The 15,016-nt window shown below is 34.7% G+C and overlaps 1 protein-coding gene across 7 annotated transcripts in view; it reads left to right on the forward strand.

Moving 5' to 3' along the window:
* The window catches only part of RIPK2 (receptor interacting serine/threonine kinase 2), a 39,716-nt gene that overhangs the window by 1,889 nt on the left and 22,811 nt on the right, over positions 1-15,016 (forward strand). For 6 of the 7 annotated variants that reach the window (XM_067017046.1, XM_067017045.1, XM_059043583.2 and 3 more), the window contains exons 2-4: positions 3,497-3,650; positions 6,037-6,192; positions 14,277-14,434. In XM_067017046.1, coding sequence (XP_066873147.1) covers positions 3,497-3,650; positions 6,037-6,192; positions 14,277-14,434 — 468 coding nt within the window. The remainder of the gene's footprint in view (positions 1-3,496; positions 3,651-6,036; positions 6,193-14,276; positions 14,435-15,016) is intronic. The other variant, XM_067017051.1, reaches the window with a different exon arrangement.

Raw genomic sequence — 15,016 nt, forward strand, 5'->3', positions numbered from 1 at the left:
CATCTGCCTGTGGCTTTTATTTGCTCTCTTGCTATCAGGCTTGGATGGCCTAGATCTCACAGTAAGTTTGAGACACCTCTAGAAATTGTTGCCGCTTTTTGTGTACAATAATCCTGATTTAGCGATATACAGGGTATATTTACCCTGGGTCTTGAATTCTGTGGAGCAATTACTGGGAAATTATGTGTATGTGTATGTAGTCAACTTTGAAGGGTGGTGGTGGATTAGAGAGGGTATTTTAGAATCAACTATTAAAATATACGGAAATCTAACACTGATGGACTCATTAGGTATTTTAAAGGAGATTGAGCCTCCCGTTTTGGATTCTGATTCTCAAGATTTTAATTTATCTAAGTTTTGTGCCATTTGGGGCCAAGAAATGAAGAGAGTTCCCTTTCATGCTCATTAATTTCATAGTCTAAAATTCTTCACTAAATTGCGTGGGAAATTAATTCTGCCTTCAAAGAAGCCATAAGGACCAGTGCAACACTCTGGCATTACTGCATCACATTTTTTCTTCCACTTGTTACCTAGAATGTTAACATTAGCAGTATTTATGTAGTCTGAGCATAGGACTGGGCTATGCAATTGACTCACAGGGTGTCTTATGTCCTCACTTATAAAGTGGGAATAACAGATACATGTACTTCTTGGGCTCTGGTGTGGATAATGTTTGCATTGTTCTTTGAGATCACAAAAGAAAAATAAGTTTATGTGCTGTAACATGTTCTTATTTTAGTGATTGGTGAATTATTCTCTGTAATCTTATTTCTGCCCAATGAGTGGACCTTCCCCAACAATTTCTCAACTCCTTATTAGTAGATGAGTCTGATAGGTTGTTCAAATACCTTGTGTAAACAGTGTAACTGTTTTGTAACAAATTTGCTATGGGTAATTTTGGTAATATGTCTATAAAAGCTGTTTTACATTTTTATTTTTTTAAATATAAAAACCTATTTTTAAACTGTTTTGACTTTTTCTGTTTTCCCACTCATTCTTCCTGAAATCTGACTTCAAGAATTTTCCTTCTCTGATTAAGCAGTGAGTGGAAAAAACAAAGGCTTTAGGGCTTCCCTGGTGGCGCAGTGGTTGAGAGTCTGCCTGCCGATGTAGGGGACGCGGGTTCGTGCCCTGGTCCGGGAAGATCCCACGTGCCGCGGAGCGGCTGGGCCCGTGAGCCATGGCCACTGAGCCTGCGCGTCCGGAGCCTGTGCTCCGCACCGGGAGAGGCCACAACAGTGAGAGGCCCGTGGACCGCAAAGGCTTTAGAGTCCCACAATTGCAATTCAAATGACTCCAAATCTGCCACTTATTGTTGGCATGACCATTAGAAATTATTAATTTATGTGAGCCTTAGTGCTCTCATATATAAAGTAGGGATAATGAAACCAACTGTAGTAAAGTGGCCAACACGTAATAGGATCACAAGAGAAGGCAGAATGTATCATACTCTTAATGGGAGGAGGAATTAGTATATTAAGTATCACTAAGTATATTAGTATATAAGTATCACTAGTATATTAAGTATCACCCAGGCCACCAGAGCCTGGGTATTCTATTCAGCTAGTGTTTTTCTTTCTATTTGCACTGCAACCTTTATAGTTTCAGACTCTCATTGCTTCACATCTTAACTAGTATTATAATCTTCTAACACCTGGCTTTCAAACTCTACCTCCTTCTGCTGATCCTATGTCTTGCTGCCAAGTTAATCATCCTGAAAGTTTGTTCCACTCATATCATTCCTGTGCTCAGTAACCTGTAGTCACAACTCAGTGACTACCAAATAATGTGTAAACACTCTCACCTGGCTTTAAGGCTCTGAGATGAGGCCCTACCCTACCCTATTCACCTTCATTCTCTTTACACACACTGTTACACATCCTGATTCATATTAAACAGTTTGTCATTTTCCAGATATAGCCTGTACTTTAACTTCCTTGAGTTCATTTGGTACACATCTATTAGACAAATTCTGTGTGCCAGGTACTGTTCCAGATCCTGCGGATACACAGATGAAAAAGAAAGGCAAAATCTCTCCCATCTTGGAGAGGGACCACATATCTTGGATGCTCTTTTTTTTTTTTTTTTTTTTTTTTTTTGTGGTACGCGGGCCTCTCACTGTTGTGGCCTCTCCCGTTGCGGAGCACAGGCTCTGGACGCACAGGCTCAGCAGCCATGGCTCACGGGCCCAGGCGCTCCGCGGCATGTGGGATCTTCCCGGACCGGGGCACGAACCCGTATCCCCTGCATCGGCAGGCGGATTCTCAACCACTGCGCCACCAGGGAAGCCCCGGATGCTCTTTTTCCAATGGTTGAAATTCTATCCATCCTTAAAGTACTGTTGACATCTCTCTCTAAAGGCTATAGCCACTCCCTTAGCCCAAATTTACTAGTTCTCTGAGCTCCCTATATTTATTTATTTATTTATTTGCTTGCTTATTTACTTGTTTTTGATGGCACTTATCACGTTCTGCCTTATATTTTAAGTATTTGGTTTTCTTTTTTTAATTTGCTTTTCTTATTTTTTAACTTGATTGAGGAATAATTGACAAATATAATCATATGTATTTAAAGTGCAAAACATGATTATTTGCTATACATATACATCATCATGGAATAATTACCAATATCAATATAATTAACACATCCAAAGACATACAAATGACCAATAGGTATATGAAAAGGTGCTCAACATCACTAGTCATTGGAGAAGTGTAAATCAAGACCACAGTGAGTACTTACTTTTCTTAAAAAGATTTCTGGATAGTTTGAGGTCACAGACTATGTGTTTTGTTTTTTGTTTTTTTTTTAACTTAATAGTCTCCATAATGCTGAGCACAGTTCTTTATTCATAATAAATGTTCAATATTTATTTGTTTTATGAATGAAAAATCAAATGAACCTGGGATACAGAGTTAGCCCAGGGATCCATTATAAGCATTTACCTGTTCTCAGTGTCCTTTTCCTGTCTTCCAGTATATAATTTCTAAGCATTATTGACCCTTATGCAACTATTATCATCTAGTCATTAAAATCTACAACACTTAAGTGTTTTAATATTCAGGATATTTAGAAAATTTTTACATGGTATGCAACCATAAAATTTAATATAACAGTCTAATCAAATTTTATCATTTTAATACAACATAAACTTAATGTAATTAGTTCAAGCACCTATCATTCTAATATAGATAGACTTTATAAACTTAAACATTGTATTCTTTCCCTTTCCTGAGAAGAGTACAGTAATAATCTGTATGTAGCACTTTTTTCTGTCAGTGACTTATACAGGTATTTTGGTCTCTAAACAGACCTATGGAATATATAGGGTAGATATTATCCTTACTTTAAACACGAAGAAACTAAGAGAAGCTGCATAATTTACATGAGGTCAAAAGCTAATGAATGAAAAAATCCAGTATTAATTAATATTTATGGGCATGATAATTGTGTATTTTTCATTACTTTGAAATAACTATACATTTTCTTTCTTTAGTGAAAGAAATGATGTCTTAAGAGAAGCTGAAATTTTACACAAAGCTAGATTTAGTTACATTCTTCCAATTTTGGGAATTTGCAATGAGCCTGAATTTTTGGGAATAGTTACTGAATACATGCCAAATGGGTCATTAAATGAACTCCTACATAGGGTAAGTATTATACATTTTCAGTGGTTATAATTCTGTTATTCAACCTGTATAGTGCTTTGGTTTTACAAATGATCAAACTATTGGGGAATATATAGATGAATCAAAATAAGAATAATGAAAAACTTCACCATTTATGGCTTCTTTTGTGTTGTTAAAAATACTGTGGAGTCAGACCCTGCATTCTAAGTGACCTAGATTATTTTGCTTAGGTTACTGTTCCTGAATTCTAATATCCACACGTGTATGTATGTAGGAGAGGAGCAGGAGAGAGAAAAGATAAACTCTGCACACCATACAATTTATTGTTAGTTTAAGCCAGATTTCATTTTATGTTAAAGACAATTTAGGGTTCAAATTAAATTTTAATAATACCAGTTCATAAAGTTCTGAATTAATAGGCCAAATAAATCTGAGTATCAAATACATGAGCTTTTCCAATAATAGACAACAGCATAAGCCATGTACCTTTTTCTCAAGTTATCAGTTATCTGGCTTTAATTGTGAATCCCATCAGTAAACAAATATGGCCCAGGTGGGGGGGTGTCCTCATTCTCAAAATATGTGTATTCATCTATTGTTGTTTGCTTGATCTCATATTACTAAGATTATCTCTAGCCTGCAGTTTCTATCAAGAAATATTTTTAAAGAACTCGGTCTATTTTGTGAGGGGTGCTTTAGTTAAAACTGAGTAGTAACATAATCTGTAAAATCTAGTCACTGAACACTCCTAAATTCTGATACATCAGTGTTCTATAAGCAAACGAGGGAGAATGGGTGCCACTGTCACCACTCACGGAGTGACTTCCTCTTTATTTCAGGATACAACACATTCTGTTTGTGACAGAACCATCTGAAACAAGGGCAGAGTAAAGTAACTAGTGTCAGTGTATAAGATTTGTGTAACCAACACAGCAAGTAAGATACAAATACTAATTAAACACAGTTTCCTTTTGTTAAATGAGTATAAGCATAAATTCTAATGTTGTCTTCCCATACCCCAGCACCCCAGTAGATGCTCTGGTACCCAAATCTGGAGCCCATTAGAAATTCTAGAGCCTCCTACAGGGGGATTGCTAACTCCTGGAAGGAATCATAAAATACATAGTGAGCACTCATCTACCTTCCTCTCCATAATCAAAAGCTTCCATATAGCACTATACTGCAGAGAGGGCTTGTTACTTCTTTAAATTATATAATTTTCAGAAAAAGTTACCTTTTTAAAGATTAAAAGATTCAGTTACTCAAGGGGATGGGAATCTGTGTATACAAGAGGAAGTAATGTTGAACATTTGTGTTTTGTGTTTCTTTTGGTGTCCTGTATTATTAGGTCAGGATTTATCTTGAAGCACCTTTCCCCAACCTCACAAAAGATTGTTGAAAAAAATCAAAATACTATGTAAAGACAAGTATTTTGAGCCATTCCCCTGCCAAGTTAGATAATCAGTGAACTATAAGCTGACCCATTTGCAGAAAAAAAATTCTTAAGAACAGATTTGAGCTCAGTGGAAGCATACTTTTTCATATTATTTAGTAAAATGTACCCAGTGGCATGGTCCCTGATGATTCATTGTTGGATTTTCCCAAATTATCTAATTTTTCTGAGTATGTTCGTTCTCCTGGGAAGCTGTATTAACTTTTATGTTCAGAAAACATTTAAGAAAGTTCAGATGACTATCACTTGTAAGTACCAGGAAATAGAAAACATTACATTTTAATGTTTCTATGTTATATATACTTAGAAATGAAGATGATTTTTGTCTCCTTCACAAAAGCAAAACTCCCATATGCTAATTTTTCAAGCTGAAATGCAAGTAAATATATGATTAAAAATATGAAGTATTAATTAATGCTTAGTAAGTAAATATATTATGGTCATAATTTTAATTGATGCAGTGGTTATCATCATAATCAAGTATGGTTTTCTATTAATAGGAAATTTAAAATATAAATTTTGAATAGAAACAAATTGTGTGTGTGTGTGTGTGTGTACATTCATGGGCACAAGTTATTTGATAGAAGCCATAGAATGGGAAGATGGGTATGAGTATAAATATATGTCTGGGTATTATACAGATAAAAAATAATTTAAAACTATCTCAACTGAAGAAAGACCCCATACCATGTAGTTGCATTACCAGTATAAACTAAAAGGAAATATCAGTACTGTAAAGTCATTATTTTCTCTAAAAATTGAGGAAAGTAAGATACAAGGATGTTAAATAACGTCAAATTGATACTATGTAACAAAATGAGTATTTTTTGCCCTGAATTTAGTTATACCAGATATTTAGTTTAATACTGTATTTCCTCATGGAATATTTCATTTTCTAAGTGGAAATAAATTTGGCCACTAATTTTAGTTTTGTTTCTTTCCATATATATGAAGAAAAATGAATATCCTGATGTTCCTTGGCCATTAAGATTTCGTATTCTGCATGAAATTGCACTAGGTGTAAATTACCTGCACAATATGAATCCTCCTCTACTTCATCATGACCTGAAGACTCAGAATATCTTATTGGATAATGAATTTCATGTTAAGGTAGTTACTTTTTAAAAAAAAAAACTTATCTGCATCCTTGTGTTTATAGTTTTAAAGACTTTTTAGTTATTTCTTCTATCTTGCCAATTTAATATCTCTGCCTTTTCCATAGCCCATAATTCAGTGCCACTTCTTCCTCCTGCAGTGAGTTAGTTATTCCTAGACTACAGACATTGGTAAAATTATGGTTCAAAATACAGTCATTATGTTTTTAATTTAAATTGTCAAGTATACCTTTGTTAACTTTTTATTTTGAAATTATTATAGATTCATAGATGGTTGCAAAGATAATACAAAGAAGTCCCATGTACCCTTCACCCAGTTTCTACCAGTGGTTACATCACATATAATTATAGTACTATTTCAAGACCAGGAATTTGGCATTGGTACAATGCATGTATATAGTTCTGTATCACTTTATTATGTGTAAATTTGTGTAACCACCACAGCAATCAAGATATAACACTACTCTATCGCCAGAAAGATATCACTTATGCTACCCCTTTAGAGTCATACCTTCTCCCCTCTGTCATACCTAACTGCTATCAACCACTAACCTGTCTTCCATATCTATAATTTTGTCATTTTGAGAATACTATATGAATGGAATCATACAGTGTGTGACATTGTGAGATTGCTTTGTTCACTTAGCATAATGCCTTTGAGATCCATTTAACTTGTTGCTTGTGTCAATAGTTGGTTTCTTTTTCATTGGTGAATAGTATTCCATGGTATGGGTGTACAAAAGTTGTGAGATATTTTGGTTATTTTTAGTCTTTGGCAATTACAATAAAGCTCCTATGAACAGTCCTGTGCAACTTTTTGAACAAACATAAATTTTCATTCCTCCTAGATGAATGCCCAAGAGTGTAACTGCTTGGTCATATGGTAAGCATATGTTTAGCTTTTTAAGAAACTACCTAGCTACTTTCCACAGTGGCTGTACCATTGTATATTCCACCAGCAATGTATGAAAGACCCAGCTTTTCTGCACCCTCACCAGCATTTGGTATTATCATAGTTTTTTATTCTAGCATTCTAATAGATGTATAGTGATATATATCACCATGGTCTTAATTTTCATTTTCCTTTAATGTTGAATATTGTTATTTATTTATTTGCCATCTCTATATCCTTTTCAGTGAAACATCTCTTCATATCTTAAGACCATTTTCTACTTGGATTCTTTGCTTTTATACTATTGGGTTTTAAGAGTTCTATATATTTTTTAGATATAAGTCCTTCATCAGATATGTAGTTTGCAAAAATTTTCTGCCAAGCCAAAGTTTGTTCTTTTCATCCTTTTAACAGGGTCTTTCACAAAGCAAAAGTTGTAATTTTTTTCTTTTATGATCATGCTTTTGCTGTCATGTCTAAGTACTCTTCACGAAGCCACAGGTATTGCAGATTTACTTCTATGTTATCTTCTAAAAGTTCCATACATTTATGTTTTACATTTAACTCTGTGATCTGTGATCTATTTTGAATTAATTTTTTGCATAAAGCATAAGATTTAGATACCTAAAGGCACCAGAGAAGTAGTGATTTCAGTTACCCTATATGTAACTGATGACAGCAAATAAAAAGTAGTTGCTGAGAAATTAATACTAAATGTAACTCACTTTATTTTTGCATAATATTTTGCTATACTTCTTCAAATAATATACATAATTGAAGATTATTATAAGTATCCAAAAATGTTTAAATAAGTAATAAGGAAGTTGTAACAATAGAAAAATAAATATAAAAAGTGTGAGAAAAGTTAAGTGAAAAAATAAACCTTTAATGAAGGCACTTCCTCCCCCTAGAATAAAATGGAAGAAAAAGAAAGAGAGAAGCAAGCTGCTGCCTCAATACTGCTAAAAAGAAATAGACAAATCTATTACATCAGTTATAGAACCATACAGGTAGAAGTGACTTATTCTAGTCCCCTAATCAGCTGGTCCCCTGAATCCTCACTACAACAATCCCTCATCTCCCAAGGCAGTTACCCTGTGACAGGAGAGTCTTTAAGATCCATAACTGAATGTCTGTGACTTTTTTTTTATATGATCAGTCAAAACTCCTTCTCTGTTGCTTCCACTCATCGGTCCTAGTGATAAAGTGAGTTCAAAGTCCAATTTTATTTCCACCTGACAGGCCTTCTGAGATTTGAAGTTAGCTATAATCCCCCTACTTCTCACATACACTTCTCCCTTATACACATCTTTAGTTTATTCAACCAATTTCCTTATTACATAGGTTTTAATCCCAGGTGCTTTCTAGATGCATCTGTGTTTAAATCTCTCTTAAATTTTGATCCTCAGAAGTAAACAAAATACCCATATTATCTAACACAAGTTTGTGTGGCCAACACTTAGTGAGGTCAAACAAACCAAAATGTCAGTGTTTGGAGCAGAGAAAGGTTTATTGCAGGGCCAACCAAGGAGAAGAGGTAGCTCATGCTGAAAAAACCCTAACTACCCAAAGGGTTTCAGCAAAGCATTTTTAAAGGCAAGGTGAGGAAGGGGCACACCTTGGGTATGTGGTCAGCTCTTGCACAAATTCTCTGATTGGTTGATGGTCGTCAATCCTTAGGTGCTAGAAGGTCTGGGGTTTACATGCCCATGATCATCAAGTAGTTAATTTCTTCCATTTGGTGGTGGTTTTAGCATCTGAAAAACTCAGGAAATATGCATCAGATACTATTATCTAGGTACATTAGAGAGGAGCTAAAGCAGGAGATATGGGGGGGTGGGTCTATCCCAGGAAGGCCTCATAGGGTCCTGCTCAGTTGCACCCTTGATGTGGTGTGATAAATGTAGAATGGTCCTTAAATACTTTACTTCGTATTCATAGTTCCTTACTAATTCGTCTTTTGGGGGGCAGTCCTATAACAACATTCAAATTGGGCTCAGTGTCAACAAAAAGCACTGAGAGGTTTACTTTCTTTTTTTTTTTTAATGTATTGTTACTTAAGTCATGTCTCCTTGTCATGTACTTTACAGAATATTTTCTGGACACCATCAAAGTTTATCTTGTTAGATTTGGGTGATAACTTCAGCTCTTAAGACCTTTTTGAATGTTTTTTCTGTAGTCTAAGGATTTTTAACTTTGTCCTCCAGCTTTGTGTCATCTTCAAATTTAATTAGCTGCTTTTTTGTATCTTCAAGTCATGATTAACTATTAAGCACTACAGAGCTCAAATGGTCTGGAAACCTCCCTTCAGGTCAATATCAATCCTTTTATTAATTAGGACTTTTGGAGAATAAGCATTCATTTTGTTTGGAATACTCCTAAAAGAGCTGTTATATAGCCCGTATTTCTCCATTTTTTTCCATTAGAATATTACAGAAGTCCTTGCTTGACTACTTTCTCAGGTGTCCTTGTTACTGAGTCCAAGTTCATACTGCTCACTGCAGGACAGGGCCAGTAAATCAACAGATGAGGTGTTGGGGCAAGGAATAGCAACTTTATTCAGAAAGCTGGTAGACCAAGAAGATGGTGGACTAGTGTCCCAAAGGACCACCTTACCCAAGCTAGAATTCAGACTAAAAGGGGAGAGGGTGTGGTTGGTTGTTGCAAATTTCTTGGAATCCTTTGTTCTTGCAGCAGTCCATGTAGGTCAGGTCTTGATGTTCCTGTAAACCTCCAACAAGACATGTAATTGTCTGTTCTGTAACTTTTTATCTCTGTATGAATAGAAAAGTGTTATACCCTTAAAGGTCAGAGCCTTGAGAATGGGCTGTCTTGTATATTTCAGGCTATAGGCAACGTTCTTAACTTGTAGCAAAAGCAATAGAATACAAAGGTTAAAGTAAAAGAAACAGATGCAATATGGAGTCAGATTTATTCTTCCTTGTTACATACTCATGACTTACTCCCTTTCCGTTTCTTCCTCTTCAGTGGCTTTCCCTCCCTTTCCGTTTCTTCCTCATTATCAGAGTGGCTTTCCCTGACAACCCACCTAGTTCCTCTGTATCCTCATACCTTGATTAATGCTTCTCCATAGTATTTTTCACCATCTTACAAAACATTTTTTATTAATGTGTTTATTGACCATCTCCCCCAATTATAATATAATAAGCTTCACAAAGACTAAAATTTAGTCTGTTTTATCCACTGCCACCTGCTTAGCATATGCCGTATAGAAGCATTCAATAAGTAGTTGTTGAATGAACAAATGAATGAATTCCAGATCTTCTGTATATACCCAATAGGCCTGATAATTTAATAGTCAAGGATATTATTAAAGTACCTCAGAATGTTTTATAATATACCAACTGTTTTAACATTTACTCTTTGACAGTAGTACTACTGACAAAAAATGAAATGAAGTCTGTCATTCCTTTATTAAGTATTTGTGGGGCAACAGTGTTGTGCTAGACATCCCAAGTACTTGGGATATGTCACATGTGGTCTGAAATTGATCACTGGGCTGATATAATTTTTCATTAGTTCTTTCTGGCTCTTTTATCAATTATTCATGAAGTAACCCTTTCATTAAATTTTCTAAATTTTTGAACCTGGGATTAAGGAAAATCTCTGCCAATATATAGATTTGCAAAATCAATATTATTTTCCCTTTTTAAAAATCAGAATGACATTTGCTTTTCTCGTATCCTGTAATACCTCTCCATCACCATGGAGGTATTTGCGAGTATTCTAACTAAACCTGAAATATATATAAAATGACCTGAGATTTGTACTTTATAAACTTTTCAACCTCCTTGGACTTTATTTTTTTCAATCTCAGTCCAGAAACTATTCTTGATAGAGAAAACAGAAGCAAAGTAATAGGTGATGATGATCCCTACTTTCTCTTTTTCATTGATCAGTAGGGTACCCATGGTCTTTCTTTGAAATTAATAGAATTTAAAATAGTTTGGCTTTGTGTGTTTTTTTAACTTTTATTAGCTTTAGCACATACAAAACTGTGACCTTTCTAATACTATTCTTATAAATTATGACACTCTTTTATATGCATCCTGTGTGTCTCTACTTTTTATTTTATAAATGTCCCTTAAAAGTCAAAGTTTATCAGTGACTCATGAAAAAGTAACAGTTACCTGATCTACCTGTCTTCTTGGAAGGATCTTTAAATGAAGTGCAAAAAATCTTTCAAAATACTTAATGAAATTAAATGGAAACACACCTTGCTACAGTTTTTTGAAGTAAAATTTTATACTGGAATGCTAACCAGAAACATAGTATCTAAAAGAAAATCATTTACTACCAATTGAGATCAACCAGGACTTTTCTACTTTAAAAAGAATACATTCAATTTGTTTATCTGCTGGTCAGTATCAATTAGGGCACCTTAAATACAAATGAACCTGTGGTAGGCTTATTTGAAATAAATATTTATATGTACCATGTTTGATTTCTCAACTATTCTGTCCATCATGTGTGGAAACCAGAATACTTAGAAGTTATTCCTCATAGCTTCTTACTGATAACTTTATAATTTTACAGACATAGATAGTATTATGTAAATGAAAATAGCTATTCTGGTAGGGTAATAAGATTATGGATGATTTTATGAATAGTGTGTTTTCATTTCCTCTAGTTTTTTAATCTTTTTTTAAATTGAAGTATAGTTGATTTACAATATTGTGTTAGTTTCAGGTGTACAGCAAAGTGATTCAGTTTTATATATTTTTCAGATTATTTTCCTTTATAGGTTATTTTGAGATACTAAATGTAGTTTCCTGTGCTAATACAGTAAATTCTTGTTGCTTTTATCATCTTTTTTAACTAAAAAGAACCTTTACCTTTGAAATGCATGTTAAGATCTTGTATAGAATAGAAAAGTTCCTATTCTCTGTCTTCATTGCTGAATGATATCAGGACCCTCAAGAAATCATGGAACTTGTATTCCTCTCATCATATTCTTCACTTTTTTTTCTTCTCTGGAAGATCCAGATTTAATGAATCGTGTCTTTGGTATATGGTGTTTGTAATAGAGAAGCGGGAGAAATATGGTTCCATGTGAAAGCCAAACTAAATTAGCTGATAAAGGGAATTCTGATTAAGTTTTCTAGGTGAGATTTGAAAACATAGATGAAGACCTTAGGTGAAGTAAAAGAAGCACATAAGGAAGCAAGCTCAGAATATATTTTCTCCAGCACTGTATTCAAACCAGTATTTAGCCCAGTAGTTTGCAATTTGTGGGTCAGGTATAAGATGGACCACATCCCAATTTTTTTTTTTAACATTTCTCACTGTGGCACAGAAATAAACTTTGCTTCTCATAGTAATGCTTATTATCCTAGCAGATGTGCAGCTGGAGTACTGTTTTTGCTTTTAGAGAATGAGTGGGAGGAATAAGAGTTTGTAGTAGCAAGTAGAAGTAAGTAGGATATACGGTTCCCCAGAGTCTTAATACCACCACAAAGTGTATTAAAGGCCCTGAAACTATGTACTGTGCTAATTGGTATTGTATGAATAAGAGCAATCTTTAGAGATTTATTCCCATGTATAAAACATTAATAATACTAACACACAGGAGTCATTTACTATGTGTCAGATACTGTTCTGAGTGCTTCACTTAGAATAACTAGTTTAATTTTCTCAGTGCAACCCTGTGTTATGTTATTATCCCCAGTTTAAAGATGGGTAATCTGAGGCACAGAGAAATTAGAAAACTTGTCCAAGGTTGCACAGCTAATTAAGGGGTAGAAATGGAATGTAAATCTAAGTAATCAAGGCTCTAGAACCCATGTTCCAGAACACAGATTATATTGCCTTTAGAAATCAATCCAACTTATCTTCATGTAGTGGCACCATGTTTCCTCTTGGTCTTTTCTAATTTTTTTTCTTAGACTTACCCTTTTATTATGATAATGTATGAAAGATTCATATAGGCTACCCCCTCCCTTTTTGGAGTGGGCCATAATTTTTTTTAAATCTCAAATTCATCTAAACACTAAATAAATTATTTCTTCTCTTAAAACTAGTAAACATTTTAAGAGTTAAATGATTGAACCACAAATGGTGTGCTGGATGAAGCTCATTCCACTCTTGACTCCTAAATTGTGCAGTGTAAAGTTCTAAGTGATTTAAATTAAATGTCTTCAAAGTTTTCCTGTACTCTTTTATTTACTAAATATTGTTTCTGTTCTTACATTTTTGTCTCCCTTTTAAAAACAAACATTGGAACGTTTTAGATACTTAGTTATAAGATATTGTGTATTGGTAGTATCTGCACAAAATTTACAAGTAAAGTAAAACTGTAAATGACATATCAAAGTACAGAATGTTTGTCACTGATAATGCTTTAGGCACTCCTTGTCATGGACATAAATATGTTTTATATGCTAACTATACTATTGTCAACAGATATTCTTTTAGTGGTAGACATAAATGATATAATAATGAATTATACTATATTGGAATTTTACTTATTTCGAAATTTTTTTGGGGGGTATACATAGGCCCCTCACTGTTCTGGCCTCTCCCGTTGCGGAGCACAGGCTCCAGATGCACAGGCTCAGTGGCCATGGCCCATGGGCCCAGCTGCTCCGCGGCATGTGGGATCTTCCCGGACCAGGGCACGAACCCGTGTCCCCTGCATCGGCAGGTGGACCCTCAACCACTGCACCACCAGGGAAGCCCACTTATTTCAAAAATTAAGGATACTATTTTTAGCACATTACAAATAAGAACATATAAACCTGAGTTGTAAACAATACCCAGTGACAATCATATTAGATATGAGTAGTTTAGCAGTTCTGTGAGGTATAGGTAAATTTTGAAAGCACATGATATAAAGCTACTTGTCACAAAAAGTGAAGTGTATATAATCATTCAGAATAAAAGGCAAAAATACTCCTGTTTAATTTTTCAAAACTTAGTCTCTTTTAAAATTTGTAATATTATGCTGAACTTCAAGTCAGTTTATATTGCTTTTAGAGTTTTGGGTTCAGCACTATGGAATCCAATTTGTTAAGAAACTAATAGACTATTATAGAAATAAAATATTAATATATATAGCATTTACTCTGGTCTCATGTCTAAATATAATAAATATAAGCAAAAACAATCAATTCTTGAATTTTTTTAAAGAGAAAATTTTAAAACTCAATTACTCTTTTCCCTTCCAGATTGCAGATTTTGGTTTATCAAAATGGCGCATCATGTCCCTCTCACAATCACGAAGTAGTAAATCTGCACCAGAAGGAGGGACAATTATCTATATGCCACCTGAAAACTATGAACCTGGACAAAAATCAAGGGCTACTATCAAGCATGATATATATAGGTACAGCATGTTACTTTTGCTCAGAGTTAACCTTGTCTAAAAAACTAGATTAATCAATCAGAATTTTGAGGCTACATTTTAAAAGTATGATCTTTATGCTTCTCTCATAAGTGTGGTGAAAATAAATTAGAGACAGTGGTTAATGTTTTTCAGATTAAAGATGACTTGCTTTGGGAGTTCCCTGGTGGCCTAGTGGTTAGGATTCCAGTTTTCACTGTCATGGCCCAGGTTCAGTCCCTGGTCAGGGAACTGAGATCCCACAAGCTGTGTGGTGCAGCCAAAAAAAAAATACTAAAATTAAAAATATGAAAATAAAGATGCCTTGCTTTTTGGTTTTTTAAAATATTTATTTACTTATTTATTTGGTTGCGGCGGTGGGCTCCTTAGTTGCGGCACATGGGCTCCTTGGTTGCAGCATGTGGGCTCCTTAGTTGCAGAATGCCTGTGGGATCTGGTTCTCTGACCAGGGATCAAACTCGGACCCCCTGCATTGGGAGCATGGAGTCTTAACCACTGCGCCACAAAGAAGTCCCGATGCCTTGCCTTAAGCTACTTTTACATCCTTAAAAATTATTAAAGCAT

Source organism: Kogia breviceps, chromosome 17 (genome assembly GCF_026419965.1).
Source record: "Kogia breviceps isolate mKogBre1 chromosome 17, mKogBre1 haplotype 1, whole genome shotgun sequence".
Classification (NCBI taxonomy): domain Eukaryota; kingdom Metazoa; phylum Chordata; class Mammalia; order Artiodactyla; family Physeteridae; genus Kogia; species Kogia breviceps.